Source organism: Ambystoma mexicanum, chromosome 5p (genome assembly GCF_040938575.1).
Source record: "Ambystoma mexicanum isolate Mex_15411 chromosome 5p, UKY_AmexF1_1, whole genome shotgun sequence".
NCBI lineage: Eukaryota > Metazoa > Chordata > Amphibia > Caudata > Ambystomatidae > Ambystoma > Ambystoma mexicanum.
The window spans coordinates 540,998,462-541,024,725 of record NC_090930.1 but is presented as its reverse complement, the minus strand read 5'-3'; the positions used below and the strand labels follow the sequence as shown (position 1 = coordinate 541,024,725).

General features: G+C 49.1%; 1 protein-coding gene across 1 annotated transcript in view; it reads right to left on the bottom strand.

Moving 5' to 3' along the window:
* The window catches only part of TSPAN6 (tetraspanin 6), a 543,340-nt gene that overhangs the window by 222,120 nt on the left and 294,956 nt on the right, over nucleotides 1-26,264 (bottom strand). The window contains exon 5 of the mRNA XM_069612959.1: nucleotides 14,201-14,356. Coding sequence (XP_069469060.1) covers nucleotides 14,201-14,356 — 156 coding nt within the window. The remainder of the gene's footprint in view (nucleotides 1-14,200; nucleotides 14,357-26,264) is intronic.

The window sequence follows — 26,264 nt, the reverse complement described above, 5'->3', positions numbered from 1 at the left end:
TGCAGTGGATTTTGAAGGTATAGTTTGGTTTGTGCTTTATTGTCGGCGTTGTCTTCTGACTGGTGCTAAGGTTTCCTCCCAAGTCGATCTCTAGTTTAGGTGTTGGTACAGTTGTGTCTGTGTTGTCGAAAAGCTCTTCTAGGTTCAGTCTTGGGTTTTTGTTTTCATCCGGCTCATCTTCTAAATGTTGTGGCTGTCGAGCAAAGGGTCCTCTTGTTTTGGTGATCCAAGGGGTTAGGGCGTTGATTATGTTCTTGCTTTCTCGAGCTGTGTCCGTCGTTCTTCTGCATGTTTGTGTTTGGTTGTTGGTCGTTCTTGATTTGTACGTTGCGTTGGTTCGTTCCGGTGAGTGGTTATTTGCGAGGTATGGAGTTAGGTATAGGGGTTTCTTACTTCTCTCAGCGCTGGTTCTGTTATCGTTCTTGTCTATGGGAGTGTGTTCTGTGGTTGCGAGTCTGCGGTGGTGTTCAATTGGGTTTGTTCTTTCTGCTCTTTGTCTTTCCCTTTGGTCCAATTAGCTTTCGTAGTTTTTTGAGCGGTTATTTTTGGTTGGTTTTTGTTTGGTTCATTATTGCAGAGTTGGTCTTTTTGCTTTTGGTCCGTCTGTCTTGTGGTGTTGGCTTGTCTTACATAAGCTTGGGCTCTGTCTGTTGATATCGCTAGGGTAGTTCAGTCGCTGTCTCGAGTTTGGGCTGTCCGGTTGGGGAGGACTACTAGGGTTATATCGCTAGGGTATGTCGGTGGCTGTTCCTAATTTGGCTCTCCCTGGAAGAGACTTACAGGAACAAACAAATCTCTGCTGTGTGATACTGTTCACAGCACTCTCTCACAATATCAGGGCCAATGATCACAGTACCATCTCGGCGCGGTAGGCCTAATACTTACAGGGCTGTCCCAATGTGGCACTCTCAAGAAGTTGTTTAAAGGCCTTCTTGGCAATCCCCCAATGGTGTGACGTAGGCCAATATTCATAGAGCTATCCCAGTGTCGTCCAGGCTAATAGTCACGGTTCTATCCGAGTGTGGGACAGGGTGATAATCACTGTTATCCTCGAGAGGCGCAGGTTGGTAATCCCAGTAGGTTAGGCAGAATTATATGCAGAATCCTTTGGGAACACCACACACAATTAAGACTACAAGTGACAGTACAATTTCACCTTTGGTACAAGCCTGTACTACACAGTTAAGTGGTAGCTGTAGCAGAGCAGCCAGACTTATCTCTAGAGTAAGTGAGCAGTATCAAATAGTTACACAAAGGACAGCAATTACTATGATTTAGGCAAACACTGACTCAAAGTTTTCAAGTAAAAGAATATACATTTATTTCACTCTTCTGTTGTATAACATTACACTATTATAAGCAGTCTAAAAATCACACTCTTAATACACCACACCATTTCCCTTAAATTCCAGACAAGTTAAGCTCACAAAATGAAGTGGGAGCAAAATGACACTCGAGCAATTTAAAAGGGAGGGAAAGACAAAAGTTAACAGAAATGTATCCACACAAACAGGTAAGTACTCAGGGCAAGCGAACAAGAGAGACTACAATGATAAAATCAGATAGCAAAGGCTTAGGGCCAAAGTCAATGGTTCAAAAGTCGTTTGCTCAAGATAATACAGGTCAGGGCAGTTTGCGGCAAAGTTCGTGGAGGGTCCTGTGCTATCCAGGGAAGAAACCAGCAGCAGAGCAAAGCAACAAATAAAAGGTGCGCTCCTTAAAACCCAAGCCGGGTCCAACCTTCCTGGCTATCCGGCCCGCTGTAGCTCTGTAAAGCGAATTCGACCAGAGGAGGGGTCCTGGCTTGCAGTTTGGGTGAACTGGTTGGTCCCACCAGCTCAAGGGAAGAAGTTTCCTGGAGGATCTTCTCTGTCGTCGGATTCTGCAGATTCAGACCTGCAGCAGGGCTTCACTGGGCGGTTCAGTCGTTGTAGGGGGCCTCTTCTTCCAGTTCCTCGTTTCAGTGGTGACTCTGCTCTTCCAGACCCAGAGACCTGCTTTTTATGCAGTTTTCCCCCATTCATACAGCCTGGCTGTCAATCACACAGCAGGGTGGCTGGCCTGGCAAGGCGAGTCCCCTTAGCCAATCAGATAGGAGTAGGACTTGCGTTACCAAGGGAACCCATGGCAGGGTTCCTAAAACCCCTCCATTACATCCTGCCTACCCAGACTCTCAGGCGCCTAAAGGAGGGGTTCTGTGTGGAAGCCCGCAAAAAAGCGATGAACAAAGGGACCAAACCTGGTTTGGCACGCAGAGTAAAACACGAGAAAGACTAACAAAAAGAAATGGCAAATAACCCAGCCGGAGCCAAAATAAAATGTATTTGGTCAAGCGGGTTTATGTTTGAGGCTAATATAATAGCCTAAAACATTACCACGTTTATGTAAGATAATCGCGTTAGAAAAGTTAGGGTAGATACCCCTGCCACCAGCCAAGTATTAATGTAAAGGGAGCGAAACAATGCCCCAAGAGGTACAGACAAAAAGGATAAGAATTAACCCTTTGCAATACTCCATGGAAGATGGGGTGTACTGGGTCTGTGGTTTAAAGTGACTAAGGTAAAGTTAATGGCAACTTTACCCTTTTCTGGGTGACTGTAGTCAGCCCCAGAAAATGGAGTTGGTGGGAAGTCTAAAAGACAACCCTGTGTCACTGCACTGAAGGTGCTGTGTAACATGAAAAATATGGTGCTCTGGAGCAGGTGGGGCTCCAGTGCCCAAGATCACACAAAAAGTAGAAACACCCACAGCAAAACACCTGTAAGAGTGGGGAAAAAAGGCTCACTCGTACCAGGTGAAAAAAATAAATCCTAGAAATCCAGCAAAGCTGCTGAGGGACTAAGAAGGTAAGGGAAATCAACCATTTATGAGAATTCTCCCTAACACAGTATGGTTCTTATTGTGATGTTTCCTGGATGTGATTTAAACCAATATCCACAAATCTGTACGGGTGCTGCAGGGGCCGTTAATTACAGTATGTGGTAAAACCATAGGGGTGCAGGGCCATCTAATACTCACAGTACTATCCTGGAAGGCGGAGGCTAATAAACACAGCACTATTCTATTGTGGTGCTTTCTAGATGTGACTCAGGTCAACATGTGCCAATTTCTAAGCATGTGGCACTATCTAACAATCACAATATCATCCCAGAGGGCACAAGCTAATAACCACAGTACTATCCTAGAGGCACAAGCTAATAATCACAATACTATCCTAGGAGGCATAAGCTAATAATCACAGTACTATCATAGAAGGCACAAGCTAATAATCACAGTACTATCTAGATGTGATTCAAATCAGTAAGTGGTAAGCTCTAAGGGTGCAGTGCAGTCTAATAATCACAGTACTATCCTAGAAGGCATAAGGTAATAATCACAGTACTATCTAGGTGTGATTCAAATCAGTAAGTAAATTCTAAGGGTGCAGTGCAGTCTAATAAGCACAGTACTATCCTAGAAGGCACAAGCTAATAATCACAGTACTATCCTAGAGGGAGGGCACAAGCTACTAATCACAATACTATCTATGGGATAAGGTACAAGTAGTGAGACCAATACTCATTGCAGTTCGAAGTAGACACAACGGACTACCGCATCACCTCAGCGGATGAAGCAGAACAAGCACTCGCTCATCTAACAGCAGATGCATAGAGGATCCCAGACCCAATGGACAGCCAAGCCACGAAAAGAGGGCAGCAACCACGAGCGCCAGGCCCACAGAGAAGAAGAAAGGGGCAGACAGTATGGAAATACATGCGCTTGAATGGCCCATCCCTGCGTAAAACACCCTGAACACTGGGGACAGCACGGGCAAACAAGGTCCCAGGATTCCCCAACTTGGACCGGGGCGCTGGACACTATATGGACAGCATGGCAAGGTATTGTATAGCATGCTGGTAAAGGGGAGCCCAAGTGGCCCTCAACAAGTTAGAGGGCGTCATACCAACTTTCACAGCGTGTTGCTGCATTTTTTTCACAGGAATGTTAAAGTTTGTTTTTGTTTTAAGGGGACACTTCTAAAGGTAGCAACTATATTTCTGGGATGTCACTTCTTCCAGGAATGGGACAGCATAAAGCGGTGAGAGGCAGACTGAGATGAGGGAATGATGATAGAAGTGAGAGAGAGGCAGAGAAACGAGGCCAAATGAGGGCACCAGGAGTCTGGTCGTTGGAACCCTGAATGTGAAAGGCATGAACTCACCCACAAAAAGATCTCTAATAACAAGTGAATTTAAGGAAGCTGTCCTTGACATGCTGTTTCTACAAGAAACAAGACAAGTGGGGGTAGAAGAGCGAAAGCTCAGGGGTGAGGGTGTCAGACAGGTGTACTGGGCCTCTGGAGCAGTGAAGAAAGGCGGGTAAGGATCATAGTGCACAAGCAATGCAGATTACAAGACCCAAGTTAATGGATGGGCGGCTACTTTTAGTGCAAGGAACACTGGAGGGAGCGCAAGTAGTGCTGGCATCCCTGTACGCTCCCAACCAAGGCCAAGTGGGGTTCATACAGTGTGCACTGGATCACATACAAGCCTTGCCAGCCGAGGCGTGTATCATTGGGTGGGGTGGGGCCTTCAACTCCTGGGCGGACAAGACGCTAGATAGGAAATCCATGAGAAACCGGGATGACCGCACAAACAAATTGAGACGGGGACTCCTGGGACGTGCCATCGACGCAATGGGCTTTCTTGATGTGTGGAGAATGAAGCACCAGGGAGAACAGGGCTACACCTTCTTTCCCCCACCCCCCCCACACGTAACACACACCAGGATAGATTATCGGTTACTAAACAGAGATCAGGGGGGGTAAGAGTGCTGAACGGTGAAATTAGACAAGTGGGATGACAGACCACGATATGGTTCCAGATGACACTAGACAGAGGGAATATACAGGGCAGAAAATAGCTGGAGGTGGGGGGCTCTGTTGAGCAGCCTGCAAGATGGCTGCCTAGCCGCCTCTTATCCGTTGACATCTGCGGTTCTGCCTTGGATCCTGTGTACCTGCTACGATCCCTGCACTGTGGCCATCGAGCTCTATCCGCACGTCGAGTTCTGGGAGAAATCGGACTTTCGGAACTGGAGAGCCTTGTCCAGCCGTGCCTCGCTGCCACTGGGCCTACATTGGGCCCTGCTCTCATCGTGACCTGACTGGGTGCCTCCTGTTGGACTCGCTGCTGGCTGCTCTGCCCCTGGCACCTTGGGGCACGCACTACACTTGTGGGCCGACTCACTCCTGCCCCGGTCCCGCCGGACGGTCCTTTCCGCTAGGGGCCTAGGCCGCTGATAACCGAGGCACGCCGGCGCCCCATCTGCGACCGCAGGGGGCCTTGGCTGGGCTGCCTGGCGCGAGCCAGCAGGGATTGTGGTCATGCCCTCACGGGAGCTCTTCAATACCCGACTCGCTGGCTTCATCGACCGAGCTTTGTCATGCCCTCTGGTCCCGGCCATGTCGAGTCGCTCCAAAGGAGCTGCTAAAGGGGGTGCTATGGACAAATTTACTAAGACGGTCCCTCGACCGGAGGTGAGCCACACGTCGCCTCCGCAGGAAGAACTTGACAACGACCCTAATCCGGGGGTGGCGGCACCTGACCTCACTGCCATGATGGAATCGATGGCTAAGAACTTTGCCTCCTTTCATGAGAAGCTCGACAATATCAATGCGAATGTCGCCTCGCTCAAGACCCGGGTAGATCAGGCTGGATCGAGAATTACTGAGGCCGAAAGCTGGATCTCCACTAATGAAGATGCGATACACGTACTTCAGGACACAGTGGCCACCTTATCACGGGACATGAAGAGTGTTAAAGCAAAATGCGATGACTTGGAGTCCCGCTCCCGCAGAAACAATCTTCGCATCATTGGGGTCCCTGAAACTCCCCTGAAGGGGCGCATGGAAGATGCAGTCTAACAACTAATGAAGGACTTGCTGAGGGATCCAGACCTTTCCCCTTATTTCACTGTGGAGTGGGCTCACTGGGCTCACCGGGCCCTTGCCCCGCGACCCCGACCTGGCGACATCCCCAGGCCCATTATTGCCAAGATTCTTAATTATCGTGACAGGGACCTCATTCTTCGCCTGTCGTGGGAGAAAGGGGAGCTGCGACTGGAGTCTCATGTCATCAGGATCTTCCCAGACTTTTCTGTGGCGGTTCAGCAGGAGAGACGCCAATTTCTTGGCGTCAAGAAAATGCTCAGGGAACGCAATGTACCGTATGCCATCTTATTCCCGGCTCGTCTCAAGCTCACTCATAATGGCAAATTGTACTTTTTCACAGTCCCGGACGAGGTGGTGAAATTCATCGAGATGCAAATACCGCTTCAGGGCTCTGGAGAAGACTGAGTGGACGCTACTCAAATGTGATTGGCACGGACTGTGGACACTGGTTTACTCAATCTGCACTCTGGTACTGGTAAGGCTGCGATGCTCACTGTGACGCTCTGCCCCTGCAGTCCGTGCGTGCTGCAGCGTTTGTGCACACATCCTTACTACGCACTCTTCAAAGCTGGTCTCACATTGTTCCGTTGTCCTACCTCAATTTCTGTCCCCCTATTGTTCAGGTCCTTAATCTCTCAGCTAAATACCCCGTTCCCTGCATTTGGGATGCGGGGATGTACGATATTCGACTGTCGAAAATGTTTTGGTCTATTTCGGAACCGTGGGGGCAACGTGTGCGGTCCCCGATTACCCGCTTCGCGGGTGGGACCTGCGCCGCGAGTCCGCCACCACTGCTCGTTTTGCAACTGAGCCATTTGGCTCCAAGCGTGCTGGTGCATGGCAACGGCGCACCCCATTGCGATTGCACTGTTTTTTCTAAATTTTTTGGTGTGTTGGCCCCAGTTGGGCCTTGGGGAAGTTTGGGCCAGGTTGGGGACGGCCCAACTGTGCGTTGTTAGGGGTGGGTGATCTTTACACTGCTGATCCATGGTTAGTGGTGCGGGTGGGGGGTGGGAAAGGGTTTGTTTTACAAAAAGGCACACAAGGTTTCGCGGCGCGCATGCTGAAGGGCCCCATGCCCACTTGCTGTTCCAACTCTGGGAGCTCATACCATCACAGGAGTTGGGATGTTCACTGATTTATGGGTACTGTGTCTGTAGATACCTACCTCTGAAATGGCTACAGTCATAATGTCCTGGAACATTCGGGGGCTGAGCAACCACACTAAGGCCCGCAAGATCGTTGCATATGCTAACAGGCACAATTGCAAGATATTGCTTTTACAAGAGACACACTCCGATGGCCTCATTCCGAGGGCTGTTGCCCCATCATGGGGTTCTGCCAGGTTCTTTACTTCTTACTCCACACAATCTAGGAGCGTTCTCACAATGATCCACAAATCAATAAGTTTGTGCTGCATAAAAGCTATGTTGATCCTGAGGGTCGTTATGTTATAATACACTGCACACTGGTCAATAAAGAGTACTTGCTGGTTAACACTTACTGTCCCAATGTAGACTCTCCGGAATTCTTTGACACTGTAACTACCATACTGCTGGGCTTCGTGGAGGTGCAGATCATATGGGGGGGGACCTGAACCTTATACTGGACACTGCCCTGGACATAACTGCCACTACACCCAGAGCCCTGTCTGGCGCGGCGCGCAGGCTGCATGGCCACATGCAGTCGCTCAATATTTGTGACGCCTGGAGAACATTTCACCCCCAGCAGCGGGACTACACTTATTACTCTTCTGTACACGATAGTTCGGTTTTTGGTCTCGAGAGAGGTTATGGGTAGGGTGGAGGATACACGCATTTTGCCCCGCACATTCTCGGACCATTCTCCAATCATACTGTCCTCGGGGCTGGGAATTCCCATACCAACACTCTGCACCTGGCGCTTTAAGTCTGAAGCTCTAAAAGACATTGTGTTTAAATCTGAGATTCTAGCGGACATTGAGTCCTTCTTTGAGCTTAACTCTCTTCAAGACACGACCGCCGCGGTCAGATGGGAGGCTTTCAAGGCTTACATTAGGGGCATGTCTATTTCCCATGAGGCAGGGGTGTTGAAAGCTATTAGAGCCGCCCTCGGGCGATCTGAGGCCAAACTGAAGAGGTTGGAGCAATGTTGCTCCTCCGGGTCTGACCCCACCACTCTGGCCCAAATCTCTGACGAGCTCCAGGTGTTTAACACTTTAGCGACCAGCGAAGTTCATTATTTCAGCTGCCCGCAGGCCGCTAGGAAATATGGAGAGGGGGACAGACCCGGCAAGACACTTGCGACACTTGTGAGGCGGGAACTGGGCCGCACGCAGAACACTTCCATAATGGATCAGAACGGTGACGCTCAATGGGCGGACCATCGAATACTTGATATATTTACTGAGTTCTATAGATCCCTTTATTCCCAGCCCGTAGAGCACACTGAACAAAATATGCGAGAACTCCTTGACCAGCTCCCAACCACGGAAATTTCCCCACAGACCCGAGACCAGCTGGATACCCCGTTCACACTAGACGAGATAGTATCGGCTATCTCAGACTTGCCCATAGGCAAGGCGCCGGGACCTGGCGGCCTCACGGCGGACTTCTATCGTGAGCACGTGGCTATTCTGGCCCCCCGGCTGTTGGAGGTATGGAATGAGGCACTCCGAGCCGCTATCCTTCCCCCTTCCATGCGGGAAGCGGCCATCATGGTATTGCTCAAACCAGGTAAACCTGAGGACGAGTGCGGGTCCTATAGACCTCTCTCCCTCATGAACCTAGACACAAAGATCTTTTTAAGATCATTGCTAACCGCTTTCTGCCCATCATGACGCACTTGGTACAAGAGGACCAAGCAGGCTTTGTCCCCGGCAGGTCCACCTCACATAACATCAGGCGACTATTCAATGTCATGTCCCGTATAGACCAGGACGTCCAGGCCCTAGCGGTTACGCTGGACGCTCAGAAGGCCTTCGACATGGTCTCCTGGAAATATATGTGGCTGGTCCTCGAAACAATGGGTGTCGGCCCTAACATGATAGGGTTCATTAAACTCCTGTACACTTCCCCCGTTGCGTAGGTACGAGTCTGACATCCGAGATGTTCACTCTATTCAGAGGCACCAGACAGGGCTGCCCCTTCTCCCCGATCCTTTTCGCACTGGTGATAGAACAGATGGCGGACTTTATCCGAGCACGACACTCGCTTAAAGGAGTACGATTGGTTGACGATCCTGAAATAATATCCCTATATGCTGACGATGTCCTATTATACGTCAGAGATCCCACAACCCATCTGGATCGCATACTGAGAGACATTACCCGGATCGGCACCCGCTCTGGATTTATGATTAATTATTCCAAATCAGAGATTTTCCCGCTCACTAAAGCTACCCTGCAGCCCACCACTGAGTATCCCCTGCACTGGGCCCCTGAGGGTGTGAGATACCTTGGGGTGCAGATGTCCCTCACTAAGCCCACCCTGCTTGCCGATAACTACTCAGCTGTAGCACGAACAGTTACCCATGCACCGTGATTTTGGCTGTGTACTTCTGTATTGTTGATGCTCTATATCCACTGTTGGAACTGTATTCTGTAACCATTATGATGTTTTATGCTATGCTTGATTTAATTGTTTGTTGCCTTGACGTTAGTGCCTTGTGAACCTCTGCCGACAAAATTTAAAAAAAAAAAAAAAAAAAGAAAATAGCTGGAGGTGTAACAACCACCTTTGGAGGGACCCAGTATTTGCTGATCAGCTGTCGGGGCATATTGTGGAGTACTTGGAGATGAATGACACGTGGGACACAGATTTAAAAACAGTATGGGAGGCGGCGTTAAGCCACATGGCGAGGTCTCAATCGGGGAAGGAGCGCAGAGAAAAAAAGAAAGGAGGCTCCGAGAGGACAAGCTTTGCCATGAAATAATGGAGGGCGAGGCGAGGATGCATGTAGAGGGAGGGGATGGCGAGGAGTGCTTGGAAAAAATGAAGGAAAAAAAGAGCAGAACTCAGAGCTAAAACTGGGCGAACCCCTGTGTAAACTTAAATACCATAAACAAAAATACTATGAGAAAGGTGACAAAGCTGGTGCGCTCCTGGCGGCCAGACTCCGGGCTCAGAGGGCGGAAAGATGGGTTGTAACACTGGAACGGACGAATGGTGGCCCCCTGGATCTCGTCTGTGGACATAGCAGAGGGTTTCGCCCACTTTTCCAAGGATCTATACAAGTCAGAATCCCCAGAAGCGACCGGAAGGGCAGAAGCATACCTGGGGGGGCATAGACATAGTGCAGCTCACAGATGCTGACGTAGAGCACCTAGAGAGCTCTATAACGGTGGAAGTACTGAACGCAATCTCTCGCCTCCCCGGTGGTAAGGCCCCAGGTGAGGACGGCTATACCGTAGGGTTTTATAAGAGGTTCTCAGGGGTCCTCCTAGACCACCTGGTGAAGGTATAGAACAATATATTTCAGACAGGCACTGCCCCGCATCCTTCAGCAAAGCACGGATCTCTGTGATACCTAAGGAAGGGAGGGTCCCAGCGAGCTGTACCTCGCCCCATCTCCCTGCTAAATGTCGATGAGAAGGATCCTCACATGCATCCTAGCCACCCGCTTAGAGGCGAAAATGGCACTCTTGCTGCACTAGGATCAGGACGGATTCATAGCTTGTAGACAGGGCGCTGACGCGATAAGAAAAACACTAAATCTCATGGAACACATAGCTGGAAACCCAGGGGATTATGTGCTTGTGAGCCTTGACGCCGAGAAGGCATTCGGCCGAATAGATTGGGGATTTCTGTTCGCTGTACTGCGGAAGGTGGGCTTTGGATGATGCCCATAGGGGCAATATATGCAGAACCCTATTATACCACAGGTGGTGGTGAATGGGAAAACACTCCAGGGTTATCAGACTTAGAGAGGGGCACCAGACATGGCTGCCCACTGTCCCCCCTACTATTTGCGCTAGTGATGGAAACTCTGGGCACAAAGATACGCCAAGATGAACACGTGGCGGGTATAGGAGTGGGAGGTGTTGAACACAAACTCAGCATGACATACTGCTCCATATCTCAAAAGGTGGCCAGCTAGGCCCGGAGGGCGCTCCAGATTATAGGGGAGTATGGGTGGGTGTCCGGGTTTAAAGTAAATGTGGGCAAGTCAATCCTGTTCCCCACAGGCAAGGCAGTGCGGGGGCGCAAAGAAGAATGGAAAGACCTGTGGATCCCATTAGAGGAAGATAACACAAAATACTTGGGAATACGGATACCAAGGGACCTGGACAAATTGTAGGAGGTTAATTTCTCTCCCATGCTATGGGCACTTGGAGACCTGAAGGCTTGGTGGACGCTCACCCTCCCTCTTTTATTATACCTTTACCAAGCACTGGCCATTGAGATGCCAGACTCCCATTTTGTGGCAATAAAAAAGAACAAATTCATATGGCAGGGGCAAAAGCAGAGGGTCTCATAGAAGGTGCTCACACAGCCAAAGAAGAGGGGCGGAGTAGGACTACTCGATATGCAGTTCAGAGCACTGGTCACCAACCTTAGGCTAGATTGCGAAAAACAAATGGGTTCAAATTGAAACCTACACCTGGAGACGGGCCACTATGGAGAATGGCTCTGGGCCCCGCCACACACTGTCCCAAAGATAGTGAGAAGGCACGGCCCCTTACTGGCCCTATGAGGACTAAAGGGGAGATTAAAGGAGTTACGACCTAGCCATCTCTGCTGAGCCACATTTGGGCACCCCCAATAAGAGATCACATCCCAGACCATTCAAGGTTCCAGGTTTGGTTTAACGCAGGTTTGGAGAAAGTAGGCCAACTGGTGAAGGGGAAAACCTTTGTGGACATAACACTAGAGGAAGGCCTAGGGAAAGGACCACTTTCAATATTTAAATACCTACAGCTTAAAGGGGTACTGATGTCAGCAAGGTGGACGGGAGCCCTGCTAAGAGACCTGGCGGACAGAGAGAGGGTATTGAGTGGAACAGTGGGGTTGGGGGGGACTGATCTCGTAATTCTATCAGGCGCTTCTATCGGCTCAAGCAGGAGAAGTCGACATGTGCAGAAAAAGGTGGGAGAAGGCCATGGGTAGGGAGCGGACTAGTGATCTCTGGCAAATGATGTGTGTTAATGCCCATAGAACCTCAATAGCTTGTCAGTACAAGCTTCACAGAATCAAACTCCTGTACAGATGGGGGTGGGAACCAGTCACACTATCTAAAAAGTTTGCGGGAATAGACCCTAGATGCTGGAGAGGGTGTGGTCAGAGGGCTGATTACTGGCAAATGTGGTGGGGATGTGGGAAAAAAGATTTAGGAAGGAGGTCCTGGGATGGATAAAGACCTTAGACAGAGTTGATAGACCCGGACCCCATGCTGGTATTGTTTGGAATGGAAAGTGAGGAGGGTGAATGGAGACTGCTTCCCAACATGGTGCACATTTTGCTGCTGGCCGCAAGGGCATGTGTGGCAGCAGGGTGGAAAAGGGAGACCCCACCAGGTGAGAAGCAATGGGCCATGAAGGCCAGAGACATCTACGTGATGGAGAATCTGACGGGACAACTCCCCGACTGCACCCCATCAAGGGAACTGGAATGGTCAGTGTTCCTAGACAAATATAGACCATGATAGAAATTGCTAGCAGGCCAAGCTAGGCCCAAGGGGAACTGATCTCTGAGGAGATGTCAGTATGAAGAGTACCTAAGCCTGACGAATGTGGACGAGTGCCCAGTCCCAAAGACAATGAGTGGGTGCAATAAGCACAGGTAGACCTCTGACGCAGACTGCGGAAATGCATGGATGGTATGAAAAGAACGGCCTCTTACTGGAAGGGACTGATATACAGTCAACGGAAAAGAACATACTGGACTAATGGGGCACATTGATTAGCTACCCAGAGGATGGTGGGGAGGCTATGTTTTGTTTGTGTTAAAATTTCCAAAAACTGAGGTGTGACACCGAACAGCATAACGCTATTGTGATACTGTTCTTTGAAAATGTTACAACTTCTAATAAAAAAATTGAATTATAAACAATAGAAAGATTAATTCGAAACCTTCCAGGCATCACCTCTTGTTTCACTGATATACATACACATGGAATTTAAAATCTGCATGTAGTGTTCTTTATAAATGTGTTCACCTCTGCAGTCAGGGGTTCGCAAGATGAATTCTGAGTGTCTGGGAACTGGCTTTGCAGGGTTTCAGAGGCTAGAGAAGAGGTAGTGAGTAACGACGACCGTAGCAGATGGCAAGCCAACAGGCCGGCCCATGGTTTTTATGGCTTGGCAGTATCGCAAAGGCAGATGTAATCAGTTCATGGGAGCTTGCAGAGGGATACAGCCATTTGTTTTTGACCAACAAACGCTGAGTGAAGGACACCTGAGGACAGAGTTGATCGATACTCCCTGTGTTCTGATTGAGATTTGGCCAGAGGCCAGGAGTGTTGAATGGAAGTGGTTTATTTTAGAATGTTTCAATGACGCAAGCAAGTCAGGGTGTGTGAGATGGATATCGACAGTTTAAATGGAGCCTGTTTATTCTGCGCCGCCTCGTGTTCTTTGACGTACTCGTGCAAGCCATGTGCAATTACATTTAGGGTTAGGTCTCAGACGAGTTCGGTCTATGTGAATGTGCAATTGTATGATGTTATGACCTGCCACGGACAAATCTTAAAAAGGGGTGTGCTGTACACTTGAGCTGAAGATGCTAGTGAAGACAAATCTAACTAATGAGAATTGGAGAAAGATTGGATTTCTTCTGTATTGCCCAATAGCGTGTGTTGGCGGGGGTTGGGGGGAATTTTAACTGTTGCAAAAAAATGTATATAATGTGTCAACCGATGCGGTTCGAGGAGACTCAGGTTAGTTTGATTCCACAGCGGCATCTAGCACCTCCCCAGACGATTGTACAATAAACTTGCTTTATGCACCATTTGCTTCTTAAGTGGTGCGCCTGCTATGGGTTAAGGTGATTGGAGGCCCATCCCCACACTTTAAAAAGGGAACAGTAGTTTAGGACACTTCATCCTACACCTCAGGGCTGCTTACTGGGGCCCAGCCAACCCTCCTAAATCCTAACCTGGCAGAATGCACACACACTGAACTCTTAGAATCTCTGAAACATGGACTTCAGTCCACAAGGGCGTTCAACCACAGCACATTGAGGCCATATAATTAGGGAAAGAGCACTATATAAATGACTATTACAATTACAATCTTCAAATCACCAAACTATAAGAAGCTATCCAATTACACTGCATTTTCTGAAAAATCACCTGCTGAAACACTTTGTCTTTGAATTTGCTCTTGTCCTTCATTTCCGCCTCAGTACAATTCCCCACTTGACTGCAACAGCTCCCAGGGACACCTTTTTCCTTGAAGAATGCTGTATTTTCCCAGTCGGTGTAGTCGGTCACTCCACAGCAATGCAACTATTATAATGAAATATATTCAAATAAATACTGTAGTAGTTCATACACTCAAGACAAACAATGGCAATCATACATCCATTATATAAACAGAATGGTGCCTTAGAAGCATAAGAAGCGTGAAGCCAGAGGATGCACAGCAAGTCCCGCTCAAACTCAAAGGATGCCTGTTAAGATGGATTTCCACATTCAGCCCCCTATTATGGATTTCCACATTCAACACCCTATTATGGTGAACAGGGACACACTGAGGACTAGGCAAACCCCAATCCATGTAAGGTTGCATAGCGGCAAGGTTTAGTCCCAGGAAGGGCTGAAAGGATGGTCTAGGGCTACAATGAGTCCACACAAAACACCAACAATAATTCAAGTTATACAGGCAAGTACAAGAATATACAATAATGTATCAGGCCTTTGCAATAAACACTAGAGCAAGTATAAATTCTAGTTAAATATTGTCACACAATTACTATGACATGCATTACTCTCTGTAATAGCATTTCTGATGATTGTATCTGCTTAGATTCACATGCTGTGCATATAGTCCAACACTGTGTTGAATTTGCGAGTACTGCATCTTTCTTTCGAAGTTCGAAAGAGGACGTCGACATGGGCATGACTAACACTACTCCTAACGTGACGTATAGTGTATACAAAATCCCTCACGCTTCGAGGTCCCTCTGGTTGGGTTTTTTCTGCTGTGAGGGATCTTTATAGTCAGCGTGAGCGAGTACAGAAGGTGTAAGAGGTCTATGGTCCTTCTACTCTACGAGGGGAGGCAAGGTGGGCGCATGTGAATCTAAGCAGATACAATCACCAGAAATGCTATTACGGAGAGTAATGCATGTCTTCTGATGCTTGTGGATCTGCTTAGAATCACATGCTGTGCATAGACTAGCGAGCAGTACCTAGAGATGGTGATGGGATGTGTGAAGGAACAGTTGCAAAGAGATGTCTTAGCACTGCTTGTCCCACCTGAGTCAGACCTAGAGTGAGTATCTAGGCAGTAGTGTTGTGTAAAGGTGTGTACACAACTCCAGGTTGCCGCTTTGCAAATAGAATCTAGAGGAACATTTTCAATAAATGGCGTGAAGGGTAGATCTCTCTTGGCAAGAGCATAACACAGTGTGATGCATTTTACGATCCGCTTGGAAATTGCTGATTTAGAGACAGGGCCCCCTTCTCTACCAGCTGCCACTAATACGAAGAACGTGTTTGTTTTCCTTCGTGGCTTTGTCTTTTTAGAAAGTAAATTACTGCTCTCCTCACATCTAGTGTGTGGAGGCTTCTTTCCGCCACTTTAGTGGGGTACTGGAAAAAGGTGGATCGTGCTATTGACTCATTTACATGGAACTTTGAGATAAATTTAGGCGCAAAGCGAGGGTGTGTCCGCAAAACCACCTTGTTTTTGTGAATCGTGACGAATGATGGTATTGGAGGCTACCAGATGAGCCTTGGCCGGAGGACGAGGGGGTATTCCCTGATGATATTGTCCTTGGGGCAAGCGGGAAAAGGATTGGCAACACAATGAGCGGCATGAGTAAGAGCTTCCACGCTGGTGGAAGGGTTTAGCCGTGATCTGGCTAAGCGACTTTAGTGTTTCGTGTTCTTTCTTTGCCGTCTCTAAGGCGTCATCAACCGCCTTCCCAATAAGGTTGGAGTCCTCCACTGGCTTGTAGATTAGAGAGGCTTGTGTTTTGGGTTTAAAGCCAGAGTATTTCAACCAGGCATGTCTTAAGTAAGGTCCCCTAGGCCAAGGTCTGTCCAGCTGTCTCAGCCGAGTCCAGCGAGTTCTTCAATATGTTAAGTGTTACTTGTCTGCCTTCAGCCACGACAGCCAGCAGGCGTGATCGGGTGGGCTCTGGAACATCTTGAAGACCATCCTGAACTAGACCCCATTGGACATCACTTAACTTGCCAGGAGAGTAGTGTTATTTGTGATCCTTGTCGAGTAGGCAGCAGAGGCGGTAACCTGCTTACCCAGGGCATAAAGCTTTTTACAGTTTTTGCCCACAGGGGCTTCGCCGGGGACAGCGGAACCCCTACTCTCTTCCGAATGGTAGTAACCACCAAGGAGTCCGGTGTACCATGACCCCTGATGTAGAGGGTGTCGAAAGATGATGGGCAGAATCATTTCTCAACCTGGGGGGTTGACCGCCAGTGTGAGATGGGGACAGCAAGGAAGGGGCCAGGCACCTCTTTATAGAGTTTAGTAAGGGGATGGCTTGACTAGTCTGCGCCTTCTCCTTGAGGATATCCTCCACAAAGTCTGAGTCTAGAGCAGCTTCATGTGCTGCGCTTTTTAAAATGGCATTAAACAACATCTGGCCATTAACCAGTGACAAATCCCTCTGTCGAGGAGAAGGGGGATCTAGGCAGATGGCGTCCGGGTCAGGGGTATGCATTGGTGATAGCCAAGGGCCTTGATCCTCCACCTGATCCAGATTCCAGTATGGGTCCTGATCAGTCGGGTCTTATGCAAAAGGATTAAGGTCTTCATAAGAATCATCCGGTGTTAAGTCATCTGGAACCTCCAAGATATCTTCCTGGTGTCCCTGTGCAGAGATGGGTAGTTTCTGCAATTTATAAGGAATGGGGCAGGATGTCGTAAATCTCCCCCCGTCTCACCCGAGATCGCTTCTTGCTCAGTTCCGTAGGAAAATTCTTCTTGCGGGCCGATCGGGTCTTGTATAGGCTCGCACGAGTCTCGTCCGACTCCAGCGTGCGTTCAGAGTTCCAGGATACTCGCGGGTACAGTATGTCCAAGAAGGAGGTAACGGTCGCTAATATGCGAGGATTCCAGGAGCAATTTGGAAGGGAAGGGTGGAAGGAGAAGAATTAGGGACCAGGAACTAAGAAATAGAGAATTCGTCGAGCAGCAAACACGCGTCTAGTCAGTACCTGTTGATAGCATTGAGACGCGCAGGCCCGCGGGGCGTGGCATATTTATGGAACGTGCTGTGTTCAACGTAAGGCCGGTGCGAGGCGAGTCATGTGACAAGGCCATGTTGGGAGTAGTAATAAATACAAGCCCCGCCGCGATAAAGACCAGGAAGTCCAGAAGGGGTGTGTTCTATGGGTCATGACACAGGAATCCTCCTCCTCAGGGTCTTTTGGGTGTAATTTAACGGTCTGAAAAGTCAATGAACTGGGCCATTTTGTCCATGTATTGTTCAAACCTCTCCCGAGTCCATAAAGAGTCAAAAGGGTCTGGAGGAGGAAAAGGCTGTCCAGAAGGGGGAGATTTTCCCAATAAGGCCTTTGAAAGAGGCTGGGGGGCCTCAGAATAATACTTTCAACAAGAGGGGGTGCCTTTTACTGTGGTCGCCGAAATGATAGTCGCAAGACTTCGCAAATTTTCGGCTGTTGTATATGAGGGTCTCCATGCGCATTCGGTGACTCCGCTGAGGCCTTAGGCGCCCTTGGACGGTGTGTCGGCAACAGTGTGTTTTTTTAGGGTGTTCCAAAGGTATGCCCAATCTCATGTCGCAAAAGCGGTTGCGTGGAGGGCATCAAACCGCAAGGTTCGGAAGGCACCGTCAAAATCTTTGGCGGCCCTGTGCGCTTCTTTGACAACTGCGTCGAAGAGGCCTTAGGAGTTGTGTGCTTGTGTACACATGGTGCGTGGGTGCTCATGGGGCCCGCGTGCGATTTCCCCATAACCGTGACGGTGGCCTGTGTCAGGGACGGGCATTTAGGAGCCTGAGGGCTCAGCTGAGAGATCGATGGCCTCCAATTTAGAACCATGACTGCCGACGGATTCCTCGTCGTCCGAAGCGACAGCACCAACGGGGGAAAGGCTTTCAGCCTGCATAGCGTAGGCCGCCCACCGTATAGTCTGCCTGTCTTTCAACGTTTTTGGTCGAAAGAGCTTACAGCCCTTGCATGAGCACTCATTGTGGTCGCGAGGAAGATACCGATTGCATCGGCAATGGGTGTCCTTCCAAGGAAACTTGCTGTTACACGACGGGCAGAATTTAAAGGGAGTCCTCTCCATTGCAGAGGGTAGCGGCAGTCAGACCAAGAAGAGAAAGAGCGCAGTGAAGGAAATACATTCTCAGAGAGGAATAAACCCAGGGCCCCACTCTCCCTGAAAGGGCCAAGGCCACGCGTTCGACAGTCGTAGTTGTAGATGCATCGGTGGCAGGAAACCCACGAAGCAGTCGTCGAAAAGGTTTGTCGGGAGACTAGATAACCGTAGGTCGTGGGGACAACTTTAGCAATATAACACTCTTGCGAGCTCTGCCTAGGCGACCAACTAGGTTGGCAGAAAAAAACAATCTGAGGGACCTCGACGCAAGGGATTTTGGGTACACTACACGTCACGTTAGAAATAGTGTTACAGTCATGCCCATGTCGAAGTACCCTTTCAATCTTCGAAAGAAAGATGCAATGCTCTGATTTCTACTAGATGTCGGACTATATGCACAGCATGCGATTCTAAGCAGATCCACAAGCATCAGAAAAAAAACAGATGGAACAAGTTACTTACCTGTAACCGTTGTTCTCCAGCATGGGTCTGGAATGGATTCACATGTTCATGAATATTCCCCGTCGTCAGGCTGGGAATCCTCAGTAAAGAAAGTTTCAGTTTCGTTTCTGAACTGTCTTTCTCCAAATAACCAATCACTGGTCTCTGGGTCATACTGCCCCCAGCCAATGACTGCCCTCTACCTAAGCCCCTCCTCTGGCAGCCATCTTCAGATTTGGTAGCACGCAAAGTGGCAGTAGGACCAAGAGAAGAGCCGCAGAGGGGTAGGAGGGAGGGTTCGCATTTGAATCAATGCCAGACCCATGCTGGAGAACAACAGTTACAGGTAAGTAACTTGTTCCTTCTCCAGCATGGGGTCTGGCATGGATTCACATGCTCATGATTACAAGAATACATAGCAGTACACACATGAACAACCACGGGAGGTGGCAAGGCTCAACATTAAGCATTTACATCAACTCAACATTAAGCATCTCTTACCCCCTCACCAGGCCCACCTTCAGGCGAACAGGTTGCGCAGCTCTGCCTGGCTGACTCTGGACTCCTCCCTGGAATCCCAGTCGATGCAGTAGAATCTCGTGAAGGTGTGCGTCGACCTCCACGTATCAGCCCTGCAGATGTCCAGCAAGGGCACACCAGACAGGAACGCCGTGGTAGCAGCGATCGCTCTGGTTGAATGGGCTCTCTGACGGCCAGCCAACAGTCGGTTTGCCAACCGGTGACGATGCATGATGCAGCCAGAGAGCCATCTGGAAATGGAAGCCTTTGAGAGGGCCTTCCCTTGGTTCACAGGTCCAAAGTTCACAAACAGCTGTGATCTGTGATGTCTTCCGAAAACTCTTTGTGCGGTCCACGTAGAACTTCAGCGCTCTAGCCACATCCAGCGAGTGCAAAGTCCTCTCGGCCGGCGACGAAGGAGACGGGAAGAAAACAGGTACCACTAAGGGCTTGTTGAGATGGAAGTCCGACGGCACCTTGGGCATGAAGGAGGGGTGCATCCTCAGTACAACCCTCTTCCCGTCGAATGTCAGGTAGGGTGGTTTGCAGGAGAGGGTCTGGATCCCTCCCACTCGTCGTGCGGAGGTGATGGCCACAAGAAACGCTGTCTTCCACGATAGGAACTTCAACGGTGCCGAATGCAGTGGCTCGAATGGCGGCCCCATGAGCCTGCTCAGCACCATTTTGAGCTCCCACGCCGGGGCCGGAGCCTTCACCAGCGGGACCGATTGGAACAGTCCCTTCATAAACTCCTTCACCAGGCGATTAGACCACAGAGATGATCGCCCAGGAGTTCCGGTGTAGCAGAAAATCGCTGCTAGATGCATCTTGATGGAGGCATGAGCTAGCCCCGCCTTGGCCAGATACAGTAGGTACGGCAGCACTTGAGGGGCCGTAATGCACACAAGGTTAATCTTCTGTGCACGGCATCAGACAGAGAACCTCTTCCATTTGTGTCCATAGCACTTGCGAGTTGAGGACGCCCTGGCCTTTGCAAGCACCTCCTTGCAGTCCGCCGGGATATCGTACCCTCCAAACTCTAGTGCTGCAGGAGCCAGGCCTGCAAGTTAAGCGACCCCGGGTCGTGGTGGAGGATGGTGCCTCCTTCTCTGGCGAGGATATCCGCATCCGTCGGCAGTTTGACTGGGGGTGGGGAGGCGCTGACATGTCCAGAAGGTCCGGGAACCAGATCTGCCTCGGCCACGCCGGTGCGACGAGGATCATCCTGCACCGGGACCGTCTGAGTTGGTTGAGCCGCAGCAGCAACGGTGGGAACGCATACAGGAGCAGGCCGTCCCAGGGGAATGAGAAGGCATCGCCCATGCTCCCCGGCTGGGGAAACCAGCTGGCGAACCTCCGGCACTTGGTTTTCGTCGACGTCGCGACTAGGTCGATCTAGGGATTGCCCCATCGTTGGAAAAGTAGATCCACCTAATCCTGACGCAGTTCCCACTCGTGGCCCGAGCGCAGCTCCCTGCTGAGCGAGTCAGCGATAGTGTTCTTTATTTCTGCCAGATGGAAGGATACCAGAAACATCCCTTGGGCGACGGCCCAGTGCCACAGATCCTGGGCTTCCTTGGATGGGGCTCGGGATCTGGTGCCTCCCTGCTTCCGGATGTAGAACATCGTGGTGGTGTTGTCGGTGAAGATCCTTACCACCTTGCCCTTGAGGGACAGGAGGGATGACCTGAGGGCCCAGAACACGACTCGGAGCCCCAGGACATAGATGTTTAGTGACCTCTCCTCCGGGAGCCAAACTCCTCTTGCATGGAAATCTCTGGTGTGTGCTCCCAATCCCTCCAGGGAGGCGTGAATTGTCACCGTCTCCTGATGTGCTGGGGTCTGGAAGTCCATACCAGCCGCCAGATGCACGCGGGTGCCCCACCACTGGATCGCTTGGCGGAAGGTCTCGTTGAGCAAGATCCTGTCTTCAAAGCTGCCCGCTGCCTGCATCCAACGTAGTTTAGGGATAGGACTTTACGCCCATGTAACCCTTTTGGAGAACAGAGGGTGGTTTGGGGGGGGGGGGAATAGGTATGGCATACATTACTCACCAACTGTGGCCCTTGTCTACCTTGCCCTTCAACCATACTAAACTATGCCCTTGTGTATTTCTTGATTTCTTGTCCTAGTTTGCGCTGGTTGCTCCGCTTATCTAGGGTTAGGGAATAGTAAAGAAGAAACTTGCCCTATCGCTAGTCTTCTACCACACTCTAGGAGAACGGTTTCGTTTTTCAAAAATAAATTTAATAGGCACATGCCATAATCATCAAGGCAGGTGTCGTCTGCCTTACAAATGAAGAAGTTAGTATATTTTACTTGTTTTCCTTGTTTGGCAGAAAAATATAAAAACATAAAAACAAATGGATATTGATTTTTTATGATTTTTATAACAAACAGGGTGATGTCCCCGTTCAGAAAAACTGTTCAGTTGGAGTCTATGGATGAGGTGAAAGACACACAGCTAAACGGGACTACTGCCTGATATTTCTAGACAGGAGTACAACCACATCGATTCCACAGTATGTTTCTGTTTTCTTGAACTAAAACTGTGGTTCAGTCCATCTCCTGCCTCAATTTGTTGGAAGGGTTGATCTCTGGCCTTTCACCATGTCTCTAGTACATCCTTATGAAAAGACCGTAAAGAGCCTACCGTGTCAGTGGACAAATATAGTTGCGCCACTTTCTTCAGGGCTAGATTGCAGCACGATTCTGAGTGTTGCTTAGGTCGTTTTCATTTGCAGCTGTGTATGCATGACCGAACTGCTCCATACAGCAGAAGGAGACAGAGCGCCCATTTGCATGCAAGGTATGATGGAATGCCAGCAATTGGGGCATCCAGGAGGAAGATATCCACCTAATAAATCCACACCCTCTTAAGAACTATGATTGAAAAAGTCTCAACAGAAGAGTAGGGTGGGGTACACTTTTTAGGTCATACATACACAGCATAAAAAGATGAATCAATGTAGGGCCACACATAAGCTGTTTAGACTTGTGAGTAGTAGAAGATGCAAGCAACTCTACAGCAAGAGGTACGTTAACTTAGACTTTGTACAGTACCTTTGAAATGAAGAAAAGATGCAGATGACTCCTGTTCCTGTGCAGCTCTGCAGATCTCACTGTTCCTGGGCCTCAGTCGTGGGGACAAGAGGGAGGACGTCGGGGGGACTCCTGTACTGCACTGGGATGGTCAAAACCTGCAAACGACAAACTTCACTTTCAGTGGCTGTTCGGCGTTTCAGCTCCTTGCGTCTAACGCAAATAGCAACACTGCAGTTCCTGGCTGTCCAAATTGACTTTCCTTGCTTCTGGGTCCGGCACTCTGTTGAGGGGGCTGAGCCTCAGTCAGTCCTGCTTCCTGGGAGTCCGGGGGACTCGACTTTTATACAGTTGTCTCCCTTTCATTCCAGCCTAGCTGTCAGTCACCCAGCAGGGTGGCTGTCCTTGCCAGACAGTCAGCCAGCCAGCCAGCCAATCACAGAGTGCATTTGGGTCTCCTAGGAGACTAAGCACAGGGAGTTTTGGGCACCTGCCTCACTTCCTGCCTACCACAGACACCCTGGAGCCAGAGGCAGGCTTCACTTGTGAATCGCGCCAAAGACAATACGAACAAAGGGACCAAACATGGTTTGGCGCGCAGAGTAAATCTCAAGAAGGACCTTTCCACAAATAAATTGTGAAAAAAGAAGACTGGGGCCATTTTGACAAAAATGGCACCCTTGGGTGCTTTACTGTAGCTGCGAACATAGCCCGCGGTAAATGCACACCACGGTAGTAAAAAAGAAACCACTGTCACCAGCCATTCAGTGAGGAAAGGGTAACATAATAAATGTTACATGAGAAGCTAGACAAAGGGGATACTAGGTAACCCCGCCAGCACCCTATTGTACGATAGTGTGTGCTGGCTCTAGAAATGTACAAATATAAGTAAAGTCAAGTTAACTTTACTGTTCTGGGAAACAGTAGTTTATCCCAGAGAAAGTATTTAAACCTTTTGGAAATCTGAAAGACTTCCCTGTGCAACTGCACTGAAGGTGCTGTGTGACACAATGTAAAAGATGATGCCTATGGAGTTTGTCAGGCTCCATAACCAAAATAAACACAAAGCTCAGAAATCACATTAAAATACATGGGAGAATGGGCGAAAAAGGGTCTCGCTCTCCCCAGGTTAAAAAAAGTCAAGTTAAGGAGGGACCAATATTTGTTATAGACAGCAGTAGTCTGCATACAATGAGATTTTGTGCTGCACAACGCCAGATGGAAGCCCTTCTTTGTTGGGATTCTGACGAATCCGTTGGGCGAGTGGCTCCATCACTAGGGCAAATAAAAGAGGGGACAGGGGACATCCCTGCCTTGTGCCACAGGATAGGGAAATTGGATCCGATAGAATATGATTATCCCGAAGCAGGGTTTTCAGAGACTGGTAATTGGGTAGAACCATTTTATGCAAGTTGGGGGCAAATTGGAAAGCTTCTAGGGTAAGTTGAAGGAAGGACCAGTCTACTTTATCGAATGCTTTAGTAGCATCCAGGGCCAATAGAGCCAATTTGTGGGAATCCTGGATAGCCATCTCCATAAGGTCGAGGGCTCTATGGAGGTTATCTCCAGTTGATCTATTCTGAATGAAACCCGTTTGATCTGCGTCGATAAGCTTAGGGAGGGTCATGGCTAGGCGGGTCGCCAACATTTCAGAATAACTATTAGCGTCAATGTTTAACAAGGAGATAGGTCTATACGAGCTATTGTCTTTGTGGTTCTTGCCGGGGTTAAGTAAAAGGATGGTTACTGATTCCTGCATGGAAGGGGTAATGGAGCCTGTGGTGCTGAAGGAGTTAAAGAGGGCCGATAGCGGGGCAGTAAGTTGGGGACGAAACACCTTATAAAACCTTGTGAAGCCATTTGGGCGTGGGGCACTTGGTTTTAAGGATTTAATTGCTGCTTCCACTTCCTCACCTGTGATTGGGGCGTCACGGCCTCTGGGGCTTCAAGGTGCAGCAGAGTGGTGCCGCGAAGATAGCTTAGTTACTCCTCTTTGTTCTGGGGCCCTGCTGACATTGTATCAGCGAGGTGGGCTGTTGCCAGCCGTAGTTTGGCCTCTTCGGCGTAGTGGACTTTGCCCTGTGGGTTGCGCAGGCCTGTTATAGTGTTCTTCCTCATTGCCTTGCCCAGCTTGTCCACCAGAAGTTTATTTGCCTTGTTATTTTTAGCGTAATAGGTTTGCTTGGTATTGGCCAAGAGGTGAGCTGTTTCGCCTGCGTAGTGAGCCTCCAATTTCTTACGGCCCATTTGCAGTGCGCAGTGAGTCCTTGGCGTCCAGCCCTTCCGTTTATGACAAGCTTCAGCTCTTTGAACATTCTCTTCTAGTACTATGCGGGATTGTCGCTTCCATTTCTAGAACGCTGCAGTGTCCCAGGTGTTAGCCACAGAAGTATCAGTTGCTGAGTTTTCCTGAAAATGGTGTCCGATTACCTATGCGATAGAGTCCCTGAGCGGCATGTCGTTCAACAAAGGGTCCTACAAGTTCCATCGGGGACGTGGTGGTGGATCCGGGTTGTGTGCCCAGAGGGTTAGCTTGACTGGAGCGTGGTCTGACAGAGACCTTAAGCCTATGGTTACTTCATCCACAAAAGAGTTTGTTGGGAGGTCGAATATAGAGCTCTTAATGCAATCACCACGACTGATACCCATCCTTTACCTAGGACCGATGAGCTGGTGGACAAACTTGGTTCAGCCAAGTACCTCAGTACCTTTGACCTAACCTCAGGCTATTGGCAAATGGCTCTGACAGACCACATCAAGGTGAAAACTACATTTTCAACCCCAGGAGGCCTCTACCAGTTTAAGGTTATGCCTTTTGGACTAAAGAATGCACCTGCTACATTCCAAAGGATGGTAAATCATGTTCTGAATGGGATGGAGGACTTCTGCATGGCATACTTGGATGACATTGCAGTGTTCAGCCGTACTTGGAAGGAATATATTGACCACTTAGGATATGTATTGCAGACTCTTGAGCATGGCCAATCTGACCATAAATGCAAGTAAATGTCAAATTGGTCAGAGTAAAGTGGTTTACCTTGGACATGAGGTAGGAGGAGGTGAAATAAGGCCATTGCCTAGCAAGGTACAAGCTGTACATGACTGGGCCACCCCTACTACTCAAACCCAAGTGAGAGCCTTTCTAGGTCTCACAGATTACTATAGGAACTTCATTGAGAACTATGGCACCATAGCCATGGCTTCTCCCTTGAATGTGATGATCTCACCCAAATTCCCCAACAAGGTCAGGTGGAATGAGGAGTGCACCAAGGCATTTGAAGGACTTAAGAAAGCCCTTTGTCAAGTTCCAGTCTGGAGAGCTCCCGTCTACAACCAATCCTTTATTGTACAAACTGATACTTCCAATACAGGTATATGTGCAATTCTAAGTCAGCTGGATGAGAAAGGCAAGGAACACCCAATCTGCTTCATCAATAGGAAACTGAAGGACCCTGAAACAAGGTGGGCAACCATAGAACGTGAGCGTTTTGTCATTGTGTGGTCTTTGAAGAAGTTTAGACCATACGTGTATGGATCTACTTTTGTAATTCAAACAGACCACCAACCCTTGAGATGGTTAATGCAGATGAAGGGGGAGAATCCTAAATTGTTAAGATGGTCAATCAGCCTACAGGGGTTTGATTTTACATTAGAACACAGATCAGGGTGTAATCACCAAAATGCTGATGGTCTCTGCATAAAGTATGACCGACTGGAGTAAGGAGATTCAATGGGTGGATTAAATCCTCCTCTCCCTTAATCTGAGGGGGAGGGGGGCAAGTGTTAGGGAGGATTCTCAGAAATGTGCTCATTCCCTCTACCTTAGAGACCCCGAGCAACTTTGCTGGATTTTGAGGACTTGATTGTTTTAACCTGGAG